General features: G+C 38.3%; 1 protein-coding gene across 5 annotated transcripts in view; it reads left to right on the forward strand.

Moving 5' to 3' along the window:
- SIPA1L2 (signal induced proliferation associated 1 like 2) overlaps positions 1-23,032 on the forward strand; it is a 101,677-nt gene that overhangs the window by 58,072 nt on the left and 20,573 nt on the right. For all 5 annotated transcript variants that reach the window (XM_063124368.1, XM_063124370.1, XM_063124371.1 and 2 more), the window contains 8 exons: positions 1,214-1,371; positions 2,186-2,762; positions 6,406-6,680; positions 12,505-12,762; positions 16,365-16,448; positions 17,277-17,380; positions 19,777-19,880; positions 22,335-22,720. In XM_063124368.1, the coding sequence (XP_062980438.1) occupies positions 1,214-1,371; positions 2,186-2,762; positions 6,406-6,680; positions 12,505-12,762; positions 16,365-16,448; positions 17,277-17,380; positions 19,777-19,880; positions 22,335-22,720 (1,946 nt within the window). The remainder of the gene's footprint in view (positions 1-1,213; positions 1,372-2,185; positions 2,763-6,405; positions 6,681-12,504; positions 12,763-16,364; positions 16,449-17,276; positions 17,381-19,776; positions 19,881-22,334; positions 22,721-23,032) is intronic.

A 23,032-nucleotide genomic window follows, 5' to 3' on the forward strand; every position in this document is an offset into this window, starting at 1 on the left:
ATTTTCAGTTGACAAAGGAAGCATTTTTGCCACAAGCTGAATGTTTGTCTGAGTCCCAAGATAGATGAAAGGCTGTTCTTAGAATCACAAAAGTTCTCTCCAAGCCAGCAGCTTCTATTTCCAGAAGGTACTTAAAGCATGGAAGGCTGGGAAATCAATCACCCCTTCTCTGAGACCTGCATGGGAGGGTGGAGTTTCTCAACTCTTTTGTAAGAATCAAGGGACAACACCCATATCTCTTTCATTTCATGAGGTAATTGGACAAAGGCTTAGAAGTGTACACTTATCGACATATGAAGTTAGAATGCTGTGAAATCCACCTTTTTGCTCACTAACTCCCTACACATGGGTTGTTGAATTCTGGGTGGTCGTGATGTGCGAACCAGCCACCCTAACAAACCATAGTTTGTTAAACATGAACAACCCAGAAAGAGAACCCATGGTTTGTTGTTGGATTGTGAACTCTGGGTTGTTTAAACCATGAGTTGTTGTTACGTGTGAACCTAGAACTATGGGTTGTTCATGAGTTGTTTTTCCAGGCTACAGAGGCAGCAGGCAAGAGTGGTTTAAAAAAAACCAAACACTCTACATGCCAGTACTACAGCATTATAAAGAAATATTTTTAAATTATTATTATTATTATTATTATTATTATTATTATTATTATTATTTGTTTGGGATACAGGGAGGGAACAGGTGAAGGAGGGAAACAACCCAGGAATTGAGAAAACAAACCACAGTTCGTTCAATCATCTGCCAAACAAACCATGGGTTATCTCTGAACCAAGTAATTGAACCCCTTTAGCATACATGCAAAGATCCTTGTTGCATCTCCAAATTAATTGAAATGAGAATCTTGCTGAGAAGCTATTTGGTAGCTGTTTTTTGTTAAGGCAGGGTAAAACTTGGTTGAGAATGTCTTACCTGTTCATGCTCTACCCCTTTTTAAACAGCTGTTATTTCAAATGGCATGGACAAGAACTGTAAAATGTATTTGGGCTAGGTGCCTTCTGTATCACCCCTAAGTCAGCTTTATCTCTGTCAGTTGGTAATATTTAACATGAGCATCATAGCTAAACAGTACATAGGGTTTTGTGTGTGACTGCTAGGTTTTGTTTTGTTTTTCATAGTCATTTTTTTCTAGTTGATGTATAGGAAATTAATTATAGTCACAATTAATTATTTTAATGCTTACTCTCTTTTTTGCATTTAGCTTTTAAGGAAAAGGCATATAGGAAATGACATTGTTACCATTGTCTTCCAAGAGCCTGGAGCACTTCCTTTTACTCCAAAAAATATCCGTTCTCATTTCCAACATGTCTTTGTAATTGTTAAAGTCCACAACCCTTGTACTGAAAATGTGTGCTATAGGTGAGTATAGGTCAATTGCTAATCATCTTTGCATCTTGGTTTTAATTTAAAATAGCTGTGGTTATGTCTATCTTTTCAGCTTAGCATACGCCATTTACAAAACTTAAGGAAATTTGTTAGATTATTCAGTAAGAATAATTTGTACAGCCCTAGTGGAAGCTGGTGACGCTTTTTTGTTTATTCAAGGAAATCATATTTACTAAATAAAAGCCCATGTCTACTGCCTACACCCATGGAAACTCTATTCCAGAAATGGGTAAGAGATCTCTGTCACAATTACACTAGCAGAAAAGAATGATGGGACATCTGACTCAGTTCTAAGTTGGCCCTTAATGAATCGAAAGCTTTGCTTGTGAATTCACACCATCAGTCAGTCACTTGTCAGGAGATAAGGACGTAAGCAGTACTGCATGGTGGTGCATTCCAGGCATATAGTATCACAAAAAGAGTTGTATTGCATCTCTTTATATACCAGCACGCGATCTACATCTGTAACATGTAATTATATAATGTGCTGGTACAACGGAGAGTTTGCCTGTCATGAACACCTAATTTGCTGGTTCAGCACGTTTTAAGATTTGACAACAAAAGTCTTCAACTAGAGAGAATTCTTCACATTCTCTACTGCATATTGTCACTGATCTCCCTACTGAAAAGTACTGAGGCATATTATTATACACAGTTTTCCTGTTTTCTCTATGTGCATGTACGTATGTATATCATGTATAAACAAATAACTGTTTTGTTGAATAAATTACATTTTTTTGATCCTATAGTAATATTTCCGCCTTCCTGTCTCCTCCTTATTTTCTAGCGTTGGAGTTTCAAGATCAAAAGATGTACCGCCTTTTGGTCCACCAATACCAAAAGGAGTGACTTTCCCGAAATCTGCAGTTTTCCGGGACTTCCTTTTGGCCAAAGTTATTAATGCAGAAAATGCAGCACACAAGTCAGAAAAATTTCGAGCCATGGCAACCAGAACACGTCAAGAGTACTTGAAAGATTTAGCAGAAAACTTTGTTACTACAGCTACAGTAGACACTTCAGTGAAGTTTAGTTTTATTACACTGGGAGCAAAGAAAAAAGAGAGAGTTAAACCAAGAAAGGATGCCCACTTATTCAGTGTCGGAGCAGTGATATGGAATGTGATAGCACGAGACTTTGGTCAGTCTCTTGACATTGAATGTCTCCTTGGTATCTCAAATGAATTTATCGTGTTAATTGAAAAGGAATCAAAAAATGTTGTGTTTAACTGCTCCTGCAGAGATGTTATTGGATGGACATCTGGATTAATGAGTGTAAAAGTCTTCTATGAAAGAGGAGAGTGTGTTCTTCTTTCTGCACTTGATAACTGTGCTGATGACATCAGAGAAATGGTTCAAAGACTCGAAGTAAGTATGTTGTTGTTATTTAAAATTCATTCATTCAGTTTCTAGCCTGCCCTTCATAAAAAAAAATCCCAGGGCAGGTAAGAACACTATTAAAACTAGTAATAATACAATCATAAATAAATAAATAAATAAAATTCTAATAAAACCAATTAGTAACTATAGAGCTAACCACTGATAAATGCCTGGGAGAACAAACTAGTTTTAGTTTGGTGCCAAAACGATTGTAAAGTTAGTGCCAGGTGTATCTCTTGGAGAGAGTATTCCAAAGTTGGGGTGCCATTTTAGAGAAATCCCTATCTCGTGGCATGACTCACTGTACCTCTTGCAGTGGTGGGACAATGAAACAGGCCCTTCCCCCAGAGATCTTGCTATAGGGAGAAGCATTCCTTCAGACCTGGATCCCAAGTTGTTTAGAGCTTTGTAGGTCAACACCAGTGTCTTGAATTTTGCCTGGAAACGGATAGGCAACCAATGCAGCTCTTTCAGAACTGGTGATATATGATCTCTGATAGCTGTTCCTGTCAGCACCTTCGCTGCTGCATTTTGTAGGTCCACTGGTTAGCTCTTTCTTTCTTTTACCGTCTAGCTCTTTCAATAAACCTGACTATGACTTCTGCTGTTCCAATTCCTCCATGTTTGAAGTGTGAATGCTTTACCTCCTGGAGAAATTGTCAAACGTAATTAATCTTCGAAGCAGACTTGGCTGTGGGCTCTACCATGGCTCTAGGTTCTTTGCTCCCTTACTTTACTATTCTCAACCCCTCCTTCCTTTTATGCCTCAACACACCATGAGAAATGGCTAAGCATCCTTTGAGCCACCTTACTGTGAAGAGAAAATATGTAGCATTTTACCATGGAATATCTGAGCCTATGCTCACTATTTTTAGGGTGGAGTGGATTCATGGTGTGCTTAAATAGGAATGGAGATGAGAATGACACTCTGGTTTTCTTTTGGCTTTTAAACCTTGTTTCTAGAACTGAAAAGGGATCCTTTTTTAAGTGTTATGTCAATAATACTATTTTACCATACATTAAAGACTTTAAATAGTTTATTCTCATGTGAAAGTTTGTTTATTGATTGTACTTTTATGCTAACTTTCAAGGCAAAGCTCTCATAAGATGTTACCAAAGAAAATTAAAACCATTATGTAGTTTTAAAAATTGAAATCAAACAATCCAGGTTTCTGACTGTTAGGAACCAGTATTTCATAGTTTGAAAATATTGTACTTTTCAAAAGCATCCTTCTCTTGAGGAAGAAATTATGGGAATCTGATGAACAGGACTGAGAATTTTCACTTCATTAGATTCTCCTTTAATTGTGTTAAATTGTTCAAATGTATAGCCTGACCCATTCAAATGAGTCAGGTTATAATAATTTAGGAGTATTGTGTTAATGAAGAAAAAATCCTCTGCACCTGCAAGGACTTAAGTAAATTACTATTTGTTCATGTCAATTGTTTCGATATGAAGCAGCTGCTAAATATCCAGAAAACATAACGGTCCCTACATGGTTATAATAATCAGTAAAGGAAATGTAATGTAATAGAAATTGGACACAAGGCAGATGGTTGCTCCAGGGGCATCAAATGTTAAAGCTTTGAGAAGAGCATTTTTATTTAGAAACCTCTAGTCAACCATAAATGTCTATTAGCAATCTCTTATTCTGAGAGTTATTATGTATTAGTATGCATGACTTTGCATTGTTTGAAAATCATTCTTCACATGTTTCTAAAGGCATATGTCTACTGCAGAAATGTAAAGGCCTTGGATTAGGAAAACAAAAGTTATGGACTCTGTGTGAGTGTCTGTCTCTGTGTGTCTGGGTATATGTAAGAAAGGAAATGGAAATTTGGGGGAAATCTCCTATGAAATATTTTTTCTTTCCGAATGGGAAATACTAGTTTAAAAAGCATGCTAAAATAATACTGTTATAGCCAATTCTCACTGCTGAAAACCTTTATTGCCAATATTTAAACAAAGTTAATATTACTGTTAATAGAATTGTTAGTGAGTTTGACTGGCTACTAAACAAGCAACTTGAGACTTAATGTTGGAAAAGTACTTTCAGATGTAAAATACAGAACATTTTCAAGCACTTTGTCCAAAAGTGCATTCTGGGAGTATGCCAAGCATATTGCTTCTGCAACATGGTGGCAAGATTTGATACAAAAGCCTCTTAACTCCTCCTGCTTTTCACTTGCTTCTTATACTTCCACCACCATTTCCATCAAGTGAAATCAGCTGATGAATGTTTGAGAACACATACACAATATACTTCTGTGCTTATTTGTGCAAACGCATGAAACAAGCTAATATGAAAAAGTTGGGCCCATTTCAATTCCTGCAAACCTTCCTTTATTTTATGTCCATGAAACTCGATATGAAAGTTTTTATAATTGGAAGCCATGAATTTTTCAGACACTGAATCAGTTCACATCTAACACCAACCATGGGAATAAATTCTGTGGAAGATTCCCACCATCTTGCATATTCTGCTTAGTTAGTTCATGGTTTGTAACAAACCACAATTTGTCATTAGATAAACTTAAAGTGGCGTTTGCTACCCCTCCATACCAGGATAGCAAACTGCAGTTTATAGTCCTGGTTTGAAAAGGAAGTGCAAACCATTGTTTGCTTGTTCTGATTTAATTGCCAACAATAGTTTGCCACAAATCAGGAAGAAACTGAGTGCATGAGGAGTGGAAGCGTAACTGTGCAAGCTCTCAGTTGTGTAATGCTAAACCATGGAATGGTGTTAGATGTAAATTAACCCATTAATTTTGATTAGGAAAATAAACTTGAACTGTGCTAGTATTTTCAAAAAACATTCAGTTAGATCCAGAGCTGCTGTTCTGAATGGAAGGGCTCCTTCTATTTGTGGAAGTGAGTTGGCTCCTGCACTGAGAACTGTATTCTCCCACAGGTGAAAGGGGGAAAAGGCTCCTCTTCCCACTTCCTTCTCTCTGCAGCCCCCCAAGGGCATGCCAACTGTTCAGGGCAGGTTTTTCTGGTGCATAAGGGTGGGGGAGAAGGGGAATCACCATAAATTTTCTCCCCCACTTCTGCCCATGGAAATATTCTGTTCACAGAGTTCCATCTCATGCAGCTCTGGAACCAACCCATGATTTATCAGGGTTCAGATTAGCTTATTTTATTTCCAGGTTAAACTTGCAGAGAAACAATAGCTATACACACAATATCAAGAAAGTTGTTTCATTGAACTCAATGGGGCTTCTGAATAGACATGTATAAGTTTGCACTGTTAGGTGGCAATGTTAAATGCACTTTCCATGAAACACAGTGGAACTTACCACACTGTTAGGTCCAGTAGCTTGCAGGCTCATTGTAACTGGTATATTTATAATTATTTTCTAACAGAACAAAGATATTAATAATTGTACATTTAATAATTATATGAAGCAATATCATTTTATGTGCTAAGTTATGCATAGTACATTTCAAATGCTAAATGTAGTGATGTAAGTCTTCATTTGAGAAGAACCATAAATATTTCTATATTTCCCCAAATGTCCATTAAAAAGAAAAAGACACACACATACACCCCTTCATGGCTTACCATTTCTGTAAATCTGCATATCTAGTTTGTTATGCTGTAGTCTGACTAATTTGGTACTTCTTTAGATAGTAACCAGAGGATGTGAAACAACTGAAATGACACTGAGGAGGAATGGATTGGGACAGCTTGGATTCCATGTTAACTTTGAAGGGATTGTGGCAGATGTAGAGCCATTTGGTTTTGCATGGAAAGCAGGCCTACGTCAAGGCAGCCGCCTGGTGGAAATCTGCAAAGTAGCTGTAGCAACCTTGACTCATGAACAAATGATTGACCTGCTACGCACATCTGTGACTGTGAAGGTGGTGATTATCCAGCCACATGAGGATGGATCACCTAGAAGGTAAGACGTCACAGTGGCTACTATATTTGCTGATTATTATTTCCCTCTGTTTACAGATAGATTTCTTTGTTAAATGTTCTTCAGAAAATGGATGCTGTGCCTCTTACGTGGTATGAATGAAACTAGCAACTAAAGCCGTTTAGGGGGCTGTAGACTGTAATAAATAAAATTGAATCTTATAAGCTATTTTATAGGAAATGGATATAAAGCTTGAAAAACTGTGAAAGAGCGGCTAAATGTATAAACAAGAGCTTTAATATTAGTTTATATAACTTAGGTTCATCTATCAAAATCTGAGAAACATACTGCCCTGAATGTTTCTATGAATCCTAGTTGCTGACATCTATTTAAAGTTGTTGTAGTTTCTCATAATGAGTTATAAAATGATTTGGTTGAAACACAGTAATTTTAATGTATTTTACCTGGTAATACTATTTAATAAGAATGTGCATTGGATTCGGATGAAGACCAAAGCCTGAGTAAAATCACACACACCATTCGGTCCATTTCTGGAACTTCCTGAGATGAAGCAGTCTTCTCTCTGAACCACCAGAACTGAAGCCAGATCAAAACAAGGCTCCATTACCAAGCCATTTCAGAGATATAAGACATTGTTTCCCTCTCCAAATAGTGTTTTTTGTTTTTGTTTTTTAAATGCTTATGAGCAGGGCAGAGGGAGGGTTTGCAGCTGAGTGACCAACATGCCCTAGGATTAGGAGGTAGACCTATTTTATCAAGGGCTCTCCGGTAACTGTGCTTTGGGGGAGGGCAAGAATGGGACTGTGAGATGGCCATTCTTCCAATGCCAAGGAAAAGCCTCAAACTGGTTTTTGGTCATCATAATTTAATTTAATTTATTTATTTAAGCATTTTTATGCCGCCATTCAGCCAAAAAAGGCTCTCACGGCAGCTTACAAAAGTATTTCATGACCGTCCCTGCCCACAGGCTTACAATCTAAAAAATGCTCTAGTTCATGCATCTATCCTTCTGAAGTGTTGCCAGTTTCTTACTTGGAGACATCTCTTGGCTGTCTGTCATTCTCAGAACAATGGTCCACAAAGAGTATGGGGGGATGATGTGTCCTCTTTGGGATATGCTCAAAATGTCAAGGTTGCTCTTACACACACACACACCATCCCTATTCATCTGATACTTTGCAGGCTTGATCCGCTCAGAAAGGGAAATACCCCGGCAAATTTCATTCAATTCTGCCAAGAAATAAAATCATTACTGATTTTGCCTTAAACATAAATAAATCAAAATATAAAGTCATGTTGTATAACCACCACCCCAGCCACACACCTGTTTTTTCCAATATCAGCAGATGTGATGCCCTCATAAGGGCTACTATACCTGGAAATATTATCCAATTCTGACGAAGAGAAAAACATTTATACATGAGGGTGGGTTGAGGGGTTACATTTCCCATGATAGTCAGTTGGAGGCACAAAGCCTCAGATTTCAGAACCTTGACTTGGGTTCAGTAGCTGGTCGAAGTGGGTGTCCTCCAGAATTGGGCCATTTCTCAAAGTGCTGAATTGTGGTCTGAGTCAAATCTGTGGGTCGGTGTACACCTCTACTATTTAAATTATTATTATTATTATTATTATTATTATTATTATTATTATTATTAATTTACATAGCACCATCAATGTACATGGTGCTGTACAGATTACACAGTAAATAGCAAGACCCTGCCGCATAGGCTTACAATCTAATAAAGTTGTAGTAAACAATAAGGAGGGAAAGAGAATGCAAACAGGCACAGGGAAGTGTAAACAGGCACCGGGTAGGGTGAAGCTGACAGTATAGGGTCAGAACAAACTTAATATTTAAAAGCTATAGGGAAAAGAAAAGTTTTTAGCTGAGTTTTAAAAGCTGTGATTAAGTTTGTAGTTCTCAAGTGTTCTAGAAGAGCGTTCCAGGCGTAAGGGGCAGCAGAAGAAAAAGGACGAAGCCGAGTAAGGGAAGTAGAGGCCCTTGGGCAGGCGAGAAGCATGGCATCAGAGGAGCGGAAAGCACGAGCGGGGCAATAGTGTGAGATGAGAGAGGAGAGATAGGCAAGAGCTAGACCGTGAAAAGCTTTGAAGGTCAACAGGAGAAGTTTATATTGGATTCTGGAGTGAATTGGAAGCCAATGAAGAGATTTCAGAAGTGGAGTGACATGGTCAGAGCGGCGGGCCAAGAAGATGATCTTAGCGGCAGAGTGGTGGACAGAAACCAATGGACTGATGTGAGAAGAAGGAAGGCCAGAGAGAAGAAGGTTGCAGTAGTCCAACCGAGAGATAACCAGTGCGTGAACGAGAGTCTTGGCAGAAGAGACAGACAAAAATGGTCGAATCCTGGCAATATTATACAGGAAGAAACGACAGGATTTAGCTACTGCCTCAATATGAGGAATAAAGGAGAGCGAGGAATCAAATATAAAGCCAAGACTACGAGCTTCCTTGACCGGAGTAAGCGTGACATCGTTGACAGTAAGAGAGAATGAGAGGTGAGGAGAAGGTTTAGGAGGTTTAGGAGTTAAAAACACAAGAAGTGCCCTGAAAGGGCTGTTTCTCACAATGGTCAACCAGATGCCTCTGGGAAGCCCACAGACTGGGCATAAAGGCAGTTGTTGCTTTCCTGCAACTAGTATTCAGTGGCCTACTGCCTTTGAACCTGGAGCAGGCCTGGCTCCAGGTTTTGTGGTGCCCTGGGCAAGCAGCCCTCAGTGGGGGCCCCACTGACACCCAATCCGCACCACTCACTAGTTGGGCAGGCTGCCTGACCACCCATGGGGGCAACACCAAGTGCATATAAACCTGGTGCAGAAGTTTGAACATAGGGTTGATGTGAGGAAGACAGAATGTTATGCCAGTTATATCAATTACAATATGTGATTGAATGGCTCAATTAACTTGAGCATGCTGTTGGATTTCTATAATTTGGAGAATGCCTGGCATGTCTCCTTAAAGTTTTACTTAAACTATACCACTGTAGAATTAGAGGTATGTATGTTGTATTTAGTTTATGGCACTTCTCCAATAACTAATTTCTTTGAATGGAATGGGGGTGGGTGGGGAAATGTTTCCTTCCTTGCTGCCACTCAACTTCTCCACACACATGCTGCTTTGGGGAGGCATCTAAATATGTCTGCATGTAATTGTTTTCTTGCGTTTCATAGAACTTGCAATTTAAAGTTTTTTTTTCTCAGCTTCATTTGGAGATTCTCACCAACTGCTTCTAAGTATGAAATTACACTTCTGTGTGTGTATGTGCATGTCCACTGATTCTCCTGCTTATCTCTGGTTTCACTCTAAAACAGTTTTGTAATGTTCCACAGCTCAGGGTTGGAGGGAAACTATAAAAAGTCTAGGAGAGTCACATCTATTTTTGTAGTCTCCCAGTCATCAAATGCAGCAGAATGAAGTAGGTTTTCTGCAGCATGCACTTCTTTTGATTCTAGAATTTTCCACTACCTGCAAAGGTGGGTTTTTTTTTTGTGGGGGGGGAGGGCAAAGCAGCCAAAGGATGATTTGCAGCTCTTTTCAGTTGGTCTGGTACTTTTCAAGCCGGGCCGGGCTGAGCTGTGCAGTTTCTTTCAGAACCAATCAATTTTGCTTCTGAGAGCAATTCTTTGCTTAAAAGAATTCACTTTACAGAGATCATATCATTTTTTTTTGTAAGTGCCAACCATAATCAGTTTGAGAACTTATGTCTCTAGAGAGAAACACCCCCCCAAAATCCTCCAAAGCTGATTTGGGGAGTGCAGGGAGAATCCATTCTACTGGCAGATGCCTTTCCATCAGCGGATGGACTCAATTGGATTTCACCCTTTTGGCCTGGTTCGCACAGGACAAACCTGGTTGTTGTTGTTTTTAAACCCTGGGTTGTTGTTAACGTGGCAGTGTGCTGGTGCACACTGCCCAATTATTCCCACTGCAAGCTCCCACTATTTAGTGTGATGTGCAAACTAGGAACAGTGGCTGGTCGGTGGAGAGACAAGCCACAGTTGAAACATGCAGGGCATTCACTTTCTCCATTCACCCTCGGAGAAGCATTTTCCTGGTAACTACCATCCTTGATGCTTTCCCCCAGAAAACAGGAATTCAAGAGACTTGTAGAAAATTTACTTGACATCTACTATGAGGATTGTGAGATGGAGCTGGGGTCATTGGTCTTATGGGATTATTCAAGCCATCCACCCCTGGAAAAAGAGTGGGTGGAAAACTCCAGCCCACAAGCCCAAATGGAACCTGTTCAAATTGATCAGGTGTCTCTTGTTACAATAGAGGAGAATTTTCAAGTAATACTTCTATCTGTTTAAACTCTAATACTGAAGATCATGTTTTGTGGCTTGCGTTTTTAACCAAAGCAACTTCCTGCTCTTCACTTGCTCCACAAGTTCTTGAATCAAATACTATTCTACTAGCCTTAGTGGTTTGAAGACTGTTTTATCCCATCCCCTTTTTATTAGGTTGATGTAAGCAAGGGGCTAAGTGCATGGATCGGTTTAAATTTCACTGCCATGAGCTCATCAGGCGGACTTAACAGCTACTTTTTCAGTCTCATTCTAGCCCACCAGATTTCTAATGGTTAAAATAGTAAACAGGGCTCTTGTTAAGGTTCACTGTAATAATGTATATGAAGTGAACACACAGAAAACGGTATAAAATCTCATATATTATTATCGATAAACTACTTTGTTCATTCATGCCATTAACTTCTCAATAATATTAGCCTGGATCACCTTTAATGTATAGTACGACCTGCCCTCTGGAATGCTCTCCCCATTAGGCGGTCAACCTCCGTCTTGATCTTCCAGTATTTGCTCAAAATGCACCTCTTCATGCGGGCTGTCCCTGAAGTGTGACCCAACCAGTATGGTTATAATTGACCAGTGATTATTTTAGTGTGCTTTTATTGTTATATTGAATGTTTCAATAGTTTCTATTAATGATTTTGATAGTCTACTGGAAAGCATTGTATAAATGCATTTAATAAATAATAGCAAATTCTTTAAATAGTAATTATTTTAAGTGTAATCTTTGGAGAGGTTACTATTTTTAAAATAAACAATTCCCATTATGGTATGTAAATGTTCTTAGTAAGGAGGTTGATATTTCATCCTAGCTACATTGTGTACATTGTGTTACACAATGGGACTTCCCCTTCTTCTCTTCATCCGTACTCTCCCCCCCTCCACATCCCCTAACCCTCCAGAGCAGATTCTGGATGCACGTGTGGGGTGCTGCTCCTGCAGGAGGGAGGAGATCCATTCCACCAGCAGCATCCATTCTGCTGGCATACAGACGCTATTAAATACATCCCATTGTTATTTTTATGTTTGCCTGCTTAGACTTCTACTACATCTTCCCTTACTTTATTGTCTTACGCTGTAAATAGGTTTGTGGTATGGATTATACATGTGTGGTGCCTAGCATAATCAAACTAATGTCTAGAAAGGGAGGTTCCACTGAAAAATATAATAAAAGTTGATGCTGATGCATTGCTTGTGCTACTTAGCATCAGTACTTTTTGATATATATGTATTTTAAATTTGGACTATTCAGCCCTCTAGACTTAGGAATTAAATATATATATATTCTATGCCACTGATTTGAATATGGATTAATTTTGGGGATTACATTTTGTTGAGTCTTGTGATAGGCATATTTTGTGCAATGGTAAATGTAGGCTTCTAAAAGGTGATACTTGTTTCAGCCCGCAACAAGCTATATTCTATGCATATATAATTATTTATTATTAAATGGAATTGTTACAGTGGAAAGTATCTCTGCTGTCCTCAAAGACAGGTTGTTACGTTTATGTATATTGCAGGGGTTGCTCAGAACTATGTCGAATTCCCATGGTGGAGTACAAACTTGACAGTGAAGGCACCCCATGTGAGTATAAAACCCCTTTCAGGAGGAATACTACTTGGCATCGGGTGCCAACTCCTGCTGGGCAGCCTCTCTCTCGTGCCTCTCCAATCCTAGGAACATCTGATAGATTGCAGTGCCAGCAGCTTCTCCAGCAGGCGCAAACAGCTATTCCTCGCAGTACTTCATTTGACAGGAAGCTGCCAGATGGTGCAAGGTAATATACTCTTAGTGTTAATTCCTATCTTTGCTAAATGCATTACTAGTAAACCTTTCTGGTCTTTGGTATGAAGTGATTTTTAAGTCTTCAGCCACCCCACTACCTCAATCAGTATCTTTCAAGGTTTTAACGGATCTGAGCTATAGATTATGTGCCACAGAAGCCTAGGGGTTGTCTCCACTAATCCTTCTTGAAACCAACAATAGTCATGTTAATGTTGATGATACCAGAAAGGCAGATGCCATGAAAACTCACATCCTGCTTTCCGTTTCTAATGGAATTTGAAAAAAACCCTACAAAGCTAGTTTTTACATTCTAGGATGGCTGACCAATAAAATGCCACAGGAACTTATTTAGAAAAGTAAAGAATAAAGGTAAACAGGTTAGGGTGAACAAAAAAGTTCTTTACAAACATAAAAAATCAGAGGTGCAGGTGTACCCAATTTAAGAATGTATTGGGAAGCCTGCCAAATTTGCCATTAATTCCTGTTATTCAAAGAAATATTGTTAGACAAGCTTCTAACAGATTTCAGGCACTCCCATTTGGGCCACTGTCCCAGCAAGTGTTGGACAAGCTACAGAATCTGTTTTTGAAGACCACTTTAATGACATGGAAAAGATGGTGAAAAGTTTTTACATCCCCACCTTCTCCTTTCTGCCCCTTTCTGGATCACCTGGATTTCAAGAGGATAAAACACTACAATTAATTTAAAGACTGGGAAGAAGCTGGGATCAAGTCTATGAAAGATTTATATGAAAATGGTCACCTGGGATGTCATACCATTCTTTTGTCAGCATTTCCCACTTCTAGCATGCAATGGTTGAAAGTCTTCCAAGTTCAAATCTCTGCTAAAAAAATTAAACCACTCCTATAACATGACTTGGGATCTCACCCCATTTGAGAATATCTACTTAGGATTTCCAAGCCATAGAAAGGGTCTGATCTCCATATTAATATCACATAATGATAGATGCAAAATTTAACCAATGTTTGCTCATTTCTGACTCAGCATGGACAAACATGGGGTCATCTCCCCCTATTAAAAGCTGTTTCCTGTTTAGTACAGAAAGTGACTTTAAAGTTGGTTCACAGATAGTATCTCACTCCAGTGAAATTGAGTTTTACGAACCCTTTATCCCCTAATTGTTGGAGAGGATGCACTAAACGTGGGTCCTTCTTTCACATGTGATGGCTTTGCCCCCATATGCCTAACTTCAGGGATTGCATTTTCAATCAGATTTCTATTATTAGTAAACAATCCCCAAATCCCCATCATTCGCATTCCTCTCCCAATTTGCAGGTACAAAATTATTACATAAGGAACGCATAATCTTTCTTTTTACAGCAGCTTGACTTATAATTGTAGGAGGTTGCAAATCTTCAGATTTTACTTTAGAGATTTGGTATATGGAAGCTTGGCCTGATGGTAAAGCTAACTTACAACTTACGTATGGCAGAGGGGCATACTAATTCTGAGGCCTTTGATACAACATGGCTTCCTTTTGTCATTCAAGTATCTGAAAGCTACAGAAAGGAAAATTATGTTTAAAAATAAAAACAAATTAGTTGCTTGCAGATTAATAATTTCATCTCTCTGTAGGCACTCAGTGCAGTCCACCTCTGTTGTTCTTAGTGGTAAACGCAATAGTATTGAACTGGAATAATAGTTGAAAAAGTGTTCTGCAGTTCGTTTGCCTGCCTCTGCTAAGTAATAAAGCATTTGCAAATATTAAATCATATGAATTATCAGGAGTTACTTATAAGATTAAATTCATATTAATGTAGTGGTGCATTTTCATACAATCAGACTTCAAAATACTTTAGCAACTTTGCCAACCTAATCCCATTAGCAGGATTGTATCATGGAGATTTTATTTTTGTAGGCTGTTCTCCCCTGATTATATATATATATATATATATATATATATATATATATATATAAAGCTAAATCTCTCAACCACTAATACCCTTTCTGTTTCTTAGAGAGTAATGAGGTGCTCAAGACCCTTTTAAAAAAAGTGGGCATTTTTCCCATTATAAGGTCTGGAATCCTCATTAGCCTGTGATCATTTCTTTTTTACAAATTCAAAATATATTCATTTTATACTTTTTAGTTCAGTCTTTCTGCAGTATCAGTCAATTTATTAGTGCTGAGCTTTGAATTGCACCTATACTTAAACTTCATCTCTTTTTTTAATGCCTATGCCTTTTTACACAAATATTTTATACTTTTATATAAAATAGTGCTAACGTTATTCTGCCTGTTTTAAAAGTTAATGTTAAAAACGTAATGGCGGTAGAGTTTCTTTCCATCCAGCTCGTTAACTGCTATAAAACTAGGTAGCATTCTGGTTTTTTAACACCACTTTTACTGTTACACTTCATTGGTGTTGTTTCTCGGAAACCGACTACTTGACAATACACAGCTGAATTGTGCATTATTTTTAAATATAATCGCTGACAATTGTTCTATGTTCTTCCATAATATGCTTGCCTAAGAGGAAACTTTGATCCCAAACTTGAGCATTTGTACATTTCTAGGATATCTTCTCTATAAGCAAATATGTTACAGGCTTGTAAGCAAACATGCTACGATCTGTCTTCCTCCCCATCCCCATCCTGTCTCGCAGCATCTATTCCCTATTTCTTTATTTAAAATATTTTTGGATCACCCCTCCACTCTATAAGTGCTCAAGGTACAAAGTACAAACACAAAGATTAAAATACATTTAAAAAATGGAAAGGCTTAAAATGTATTTTAAAATCAGAGTTTTCATAATAAAATCTGAGAGTGGCATTAACTATGAAAGTTTGACAAAACCAGCTATCTAAAGGACACACAGGAGGGGACTAATCTAACTTCCCTGGGGAGAGAACTCCACAGTTGGGGTCGTGCTACACAAAAACAATGGGATAAGCCTAAACACTCCCAGGTGAAATGACAATCATGCATTTTTTATTGGTCTTTTGGCAATATGTGCATATTGCCAAAATGCAATATGTGGTGGGGGAGTCGGACTGAAGTCCCTGTGACACTGTAATCTTTGTAAGCAAGACACTACAAGGATCAGCTGGATCGTGTGATAAGTTTCTGCAAAAGCTATGCCACATTTTCCATCTGATTTGCACGATGTAGTTGCCTGTTACAAATGTTATGGAAGTATAATATGACAATTTCCACAATGAAAACAGCATTGGTAACATCTGAGGCCAAGCTTAGTTACACATTTGGGGAGCTGAAGATTGTTTTCCTCACACAGAGAGATTTCTCATATAAAAAAATCCTGGCAAGTAATGGTGTCTTGTGACACCAAAATTAGTTGTGAAATAGTTTCTTCCTTAGAATATCAACATGAACAAGATATAAAGTACATACATTGAAGCTCCATTGATTTCAGTGGGACATGCATGTATTTTATTGAATGCTCAATTGAGTCCATTCTGTAGACCATCTTATTGTCCAAGTTCCATAAAGGATATCTCCAGTGTCTTCATATTGTTTGTATGTCTCAGTTTTAATTATAGAATGAATTTATTAAGACTTGTTTAAACACCACAGATCTCAGTACATCTTAAATTACTCTAGTCAATATTTCAGAAGTTCACCAAGCAACCAGTCATCCTCCAGTGACCCAGGACCGAGCGGGAGTAGTCAGTGGAGGCATCAGGCTGGATTTGACGGGTACTTGTTACTTTACATCCCTACCTCTTTTTATGAGTAATGACTATAGAAACTAATATACTTCTAGAATATCAAACTGTCTCAGGCTGTTATAGAGTGTCCCCATGGTGGTGATTATGTTATTTGTAAAAATAACTTCTTTTATTAATGTGCTTAGAATTGCAGCCTGCCCTATCTTTGAAAGCCTAAACACAACTCCTACTTATCTTAAAGCAGTAGGAAAAACTTAAGCAGTAGATCTACTATACATTAAACAAGGAAATTGATGGCTGTGTTTGAGAAAGATTGGGCAGTTTTCAAATTGTTTGTGCATGTAAATCTTAAATAATGGCCTTGTTCGTACAAACACAATAAGCCACAGTGGCTTATTTAAATTGCAGGGCGCGATTTGAATAATCGCCAAGTGTGGCTTATTGTGTTATCCGAACGCAGACAGCATGGCTTGTTGGAAGGGGAAACAACCTTCCAGTAACTCTACAACTCCCCATGGGTTAATGGATGGTTATTTTCCCCTCAAACAAGCCATGCCCCCTGGGTCTGGATGACACAACAAGCTGCACCTGGATGTTAATTATTCAAATTGTGTCACATAAACCTGGCATGCAGCATGATTTAAATAAGCTACCATGGCTTAAATAGGCCACTGTGGCTTATTTTGATCATGCAAACTGACCACATTAAAAATTCTATTAATCAATGGTAAAAAGTCTTAGTTCTGGTTGCAAACTAGCTTAAAATACTGTAAATATATAGTTATGTCATTTAACAGAGGAGTAAACGTTTTCAGTGTGAATGGGGAAAAGCACCAACTTCTCTCTTCGTTAAAAGGTGCCAGTCCCCTTTACTTCATGACCAACAAGGTTCAGGTGCACTGGAGAATGAAGGCAGCAGAGAACATGAAGAATCTCTGGAAGGGAACAGGCATTCCAGTGGTAACGAATATTCTATCTCAAATGAATTGCCATATTTGCTGATGTTGTTTTGCACTTATCTATCATTCTTCATCATGACATATCTTAAAGGTCTTACAGATTTAGAAAGTGTTGAACTACATAGCCATATCAGAAATAGGGGGTGCAAGCAAAATGCTTCATAGAACAGAGCTGAGCAAATAGTGATGGTTTTAACCACAAGGCACAGATCAATCATATTTCCCTTAATTTTTTCCATAAGGTAGATGGAGTTTGATCACCAAGATTTTATTTTATTTATTATTTATTGCTGAGGAATTTACATCCTACCTTTCCACTCAGAGTGCCCGAGGCAGCTAATAACAACAACAACATCACTAACATATAATTATGTCTAAGATGCAAACAGAAACAGGAAATGTCAGTACAAAAGCAATAAAAAATCATCTACCATCGGACAAATCAAAACCTTGCCTAAATAATATCATTTTCACTTGCCAGTTAAAAATAAGAACTGAAGGGGCCTGATAGACCTCGTAGGGCAGGGAAATCTCCATTTTGGGTGCCGTAATACAAAGGGTTTTCTTGTGTATGCCCTCCGATAATACTTCAGCACTTGGTGGGCTTCACTAGGTGATGGTAGTGAGTGAGCAGTTTCATGTGAAGAGAGATAGTTCTTTAAATAACCTGATCCTAAGGAGCACCCACAGTATGAAAATCTGATTTTTTTTCAAGAAGATTGCTAGCCTAACCAAAACAGACTGGAACCCAGCCAATGTGTCAACATTCTTTCCATCCCAGAGCATTTCTCTCCTGTTCAGATTAGGTTTTAGTTAGCCCACATCCAATATATCACCAGTGTCACATTTCCCCAGCCTTCCTGGTTTAAGATGGAAAGGATTTATTGAACTGTGTGTCATCAGCATTGCAACAAACTCCAGACCTCCGAACAATTTTCCCTACTGGTATCATGTAGATTTTTAGCATGGTAGACAATATGGAATCCTGTGCCACAGTTAAATCCTGAGATATTCCCTATGAGCATCACCTGAAAACTGCTATGCCAAGAGGCATGGGAGCCACTGTAAAATGCTTGCTCCAATTCTCATCCCTGCTGTTCAGTCCAAAAAGGTACCATGGTTGATAATGGTATTGAAAGTTGCTGAGAGGACAAGAAGAGCCAACAGGGACATAGTCTTCTTGCCTAGCTCCCAACATAGATCATTCACTAGAGGACAAAAGGCTGTTTCTGTTCCAAAACTAGGTTCCAACCGTATGATATCAGAATATTTGAATGCAAAGCTATTGTGTGTATGTGTGAATCAAGGAGGCTTCCAGACAAAGTGTTGTAATAATGGATGTTTTGAGATTACTCAAAACAAAATAATAGAAGCTCAGCTAGAATGTGTACCACAGATTAGGATAGGTAGCACCGAGGCCAAGAGGTCACCAGCGTGGTTAAGAAGCAGTGTCAAGGAATCTATGGTTAAGAAGCAGTGTCAAAGAAGCTATTAGAGCAATGAAGGTTTCCTTCAGAAAATGGAAGTCTTGCCCAAATGAGGAAAATGAAAAGCTTTCATAAAGGAGCATCCAACAAGAGATCCAAAAAAGCATTTTGAGGAGAAAATCACTAATAACATCAAGGCCAACAATAAAGAATTCTTTAAATATATCAGAAGCAGGAAACCAGATAGGAAGGCCATTGGACGATAGGCATAATATTGAGCTCTCAGTATAGCTAAATATATGCAACAAAGAGGTGACCTCAAGGTTTTTCCTAATATCTTTGTACTTCTTTCTTCCTCTCTTTTATAAAACCCTCTTTCTTTTTAATACAGTTGTAGACATGCTTGCAAACCCCTCATTTTCTCGCACAGTCTTGTATATCCACACACTATCATACTCTCTACTGCACAGAATAGAATTAAGTGTACATGCATCTCAACACAATTTCTATTTGGGGAGAGTTTAAAGAGTTTTCCCCTTACAAATGCAATCACTTCCTCCCCTGAAAACCACTGGGACACCTCTTTTAAAAAAACCATTTAGCCAACCTCTGCCTGATTTGAAAGTACCTGATTTGTTCACCTCCACAATGAGAGGATAAGGATATGCATGTTGATTTTGCATTCTGCTTGCATGTTCATGCATTATATGGATGATATAGCAAAATGATATATACAAACTGGCTCTACCCATTCAGAATTCTCATAGTTAATAAGCCAAATAGATTTCAGTTTAATCACCACTGAAGAGTGCAGGGCAAGAGTAAATTCTCTGATTCTCTGATCCTAAACATTCCAAGGAACGTCACTGTTTCAAAACTGATGTATATAGCATTAAGCTGTGAGCCTTTTTTTCCTTGTACAATATGTTTTGTATTTTCAGAAATTAAAACATGTAATTATTTATGGCAGAAACCAAGTGGCATGCACCATCAACCAAAGTCTTGAATTCCTATAAAGACCGGGCTTTACAGAAAGAGAACAGTGGCAAGGATTCACCAAACAAATTTTCACATGTAAGTCGTTTTTACTTAGGATTTCCCAAAATAGATATTTTTTCCACATGTATGCAGGCACAGTGTGCCTTGCAAAGACTGGAAGAAATGTGCAAATATTGTGGTTGAAAGTTTATGTTTTGTCACAGTTTATCCATATAGGAATGGGAAATAGGAATTGTGAAGGGTAGATTGTATTGTAGGATGAATCCAGGTATTGGGGTTAATAAATTTATTTCTGTGCCTTTCTATATCTTACAATTCTGTTTGGCATTATTTTGCACATTGTCTTTTTTGTGGAATAACACTGGGGAAAAAGTAATTTGGGTACAAAAGAGGTCATCCACTTGTATCAGCTAGTGTTAAAAACATAGATCTTTCAATTTTCTAAATAGTATGTAGAAGTAGTAAGCATCTGTGATGCAGAAGTGGATTCAAGTATTCTTTCTCGCAGTGACCTCAAACAAGTGCATTATAAAGGGCTTGTGTTGGTTTCTAGGGCACTGAGTGGATTAAAGCCTCACTAATGTAAGCATCACTCTAGTGTCTGATTAGAACTTGAATTAAATGGGCTGGCATAGTCCTGAGTACATGTTCTATTGTATTGAAGTGACATTCATACATTGCCATTCATACATTGCCATCTCTTGTCAGGAATAAACATCTATTTTAATTACTAGCAATTGGATTTTTATTATTTAGGCAAAACTTCACCTTTTAAAGAATGCATCTAATTAGAATTTCTTGCTATGTTTGTTCCTGTTAATTTGGAGAGCAGTGGTGATGACCTGATGTTAAGAAACAATTATTTCCAGCTGAATTAAATAATGTGAGAGCTGAAGTGTGAGAATTGAAAAACAGAGCCTCTTGTGCACTAATATTACTTTTGTGGCAAATGAAATGATGAAGGAACTATGCCAGGCCACATTCTGCTCTTTCCCCCAGTTCATGTACATAAGCAGCCCCTCGCTCTTTTAGTGCAACTAGCCCATGAACATGGGCTTTTGTTGGTGAGACAAAAACAACAACCATCATTTAGCATATTTGATTTCCACAGTCTGTCCTTAGCAAAACCAATGCTGGCCCCAGCACATCTTCATGACTGATGGATATAATGGTAGGACCAGTATACAAAGATGTTACTTAAACCACATGGCGCGGGGGATTGACATTGGCAATAGACTCTCCTGCATCTTATGTCCATGCTTTCTTGTGTCCAGAAGGTCTTTTTTACTATATTTCATAAATTTAATATGCATTCACACCATTTTAAGCACTGAAGATCAAACACCCATTATGCTAATTGTGTAGCATATAGCTGAGCCTTATCTTTCTTTTTACTGTAGAGTAGGTATGTGCAGTCCCGGTTCAGATTGGGACCACTGTGCACCATGAGAGGAGAATAAACCTTCTCCCCAAGCAGTTTGCTTCGCCATATCCCCTCCAGCCCTACTGTCGGTGTGTGTGTGTCATATGATACTTTTATTTTCTTTTTGTAATACCCAAAGTGGGTTGAGGAATTTGGGGAACAAAGGGTTTGTTGCAGGAAGGTTTAATCCTGTCCTCATGTTGTGTGCCTACTCTAGAGTAAAAAGATGGAGAAGGCTCAGCTATGTACAATGTAATTTAACATAATGTATGGCTTGACTCTTAATCTCCTGGGAGGAAGAATGAACATGCATTTCTTGATTTTGAATTTTGCATCACCTGCAAAATAGGGGCATGGAGGATGGAGCAAACAAAACTGGTTTTCTGTTGTTTCTAGTTAGACAATTATACTGGCAGCAGTACTGTGAAAAAAACAGTGTACTTTGCGGTGAAAGTTATAAAAAAGTTTTTTCCAAATGTGGTGGGAGGGAATTTTATCTTTTTATTATCCAACCTTTCTGGTGACAAAATATGGAGGGTTGGTTTGGTTTTCCTATAATCCCACCTAGTGACATCAAAATATCACATTCCAGTCAATCCACAGTTTTCTGCTACAAGAATAACTTTTAACTCAGTAGGCCATATAAATAAATTTACTTCTCAAGCCACGACAGAAATTTATGGCTGTCCCTGGGAGACACAATTACTAGATGAAAGCATTAGTTCATCTAATATAATAAGTCTACCAGCAGTTGCAGCCTATATTCAATTATTTACATGCAAGAGGATCTCCTGTAACAATAATGGGGATTTGATGATGCAATATGAAGTGCTGGGTATAGAACTTCAAACTATGTTTCACGATGTACAATCTTATGTGCCCTTGTATGCAGAGAGTAAATTATTTCCTTCTCTGTCTTTTAAAATGTTTTAGTAGAAATGCTAATGAATGTACATAATAAAAAGCGCTAGTAGCATAACCTTATCTCTGCTTCGTTTTTATTTGGCACTTCTAACAAGTTATAATGTGCCAATTTTTGCCTCTTTCATTGATGAAGCTGTGAATAACAAGAAGTAAAACTGTATTGTAAAATGTTTCTCTTTAAGATTGGAGACAAAACCTGTTCCAGCCATTCTAGCAGTAATACCCTGTCCAGTAACACATCCAGTAACAGTGACGATAAGCACTTCGGCCCTGAAGACCTAATGGATACTGACTTGCTTGGATTAACATATATTAAAGGGGCTTCTACTGACAGTGGGATTGATACTGCTCCTTGTATGCCTGCTCCAATTTTGGTTCCTTTGCACCTTGCTGGAAGCCGGTCAGGGATGCATAGTCGGACTGATCAGTGGGCTGAAGTTTCTGAAACTCCTGGACCAGATGATGAGACTAAAATTTATGCTGTTCATAGCTATGCATCTGCCATTTCTAGCAGCCATACGGGTGATGGCAGCATGGGAGACCTCAGTGAAATATCTTCACATTCCAGGTTGGTGATTTTCCTCAACCAGAATAATAGCTCAGAGTAAATAATGTGTGGATTTGCTTTTGCTTGTTACTAACGTTACATTATACTGGGAATCTTCTTAACCCAGTTTCAGCAGTGTTGCATTTCAGAATGTGTGAAGAAAGGCTAAAACATTTCTACCCTTACAAACTTCACGAGATTTTCACCTCATTTTGTGTGTGTGATGATATCTACACAGCAGCTGGTAACAACAGATTCAAAATCGAATCCGAATCCATCCATATATAACACTGTAAACGATGACTGCATATGACTGCATAACGGCCTGTCGCT

This window comes from Elgaria multicarinata, chromosome 4 (assembly GCF_023053635.1).
Source record: "Elgaria multicarinata webbii isolate HBS135686 ecotype San Diego chromosome 4, rElgMul1.1.pri, whole genome shotgun sequence".
NCBI lineage: Eukaryota > Metazoa > Chordata > Lepidosauria > Squamata > Anguidae > Elgaria > Elgaria multicarinata.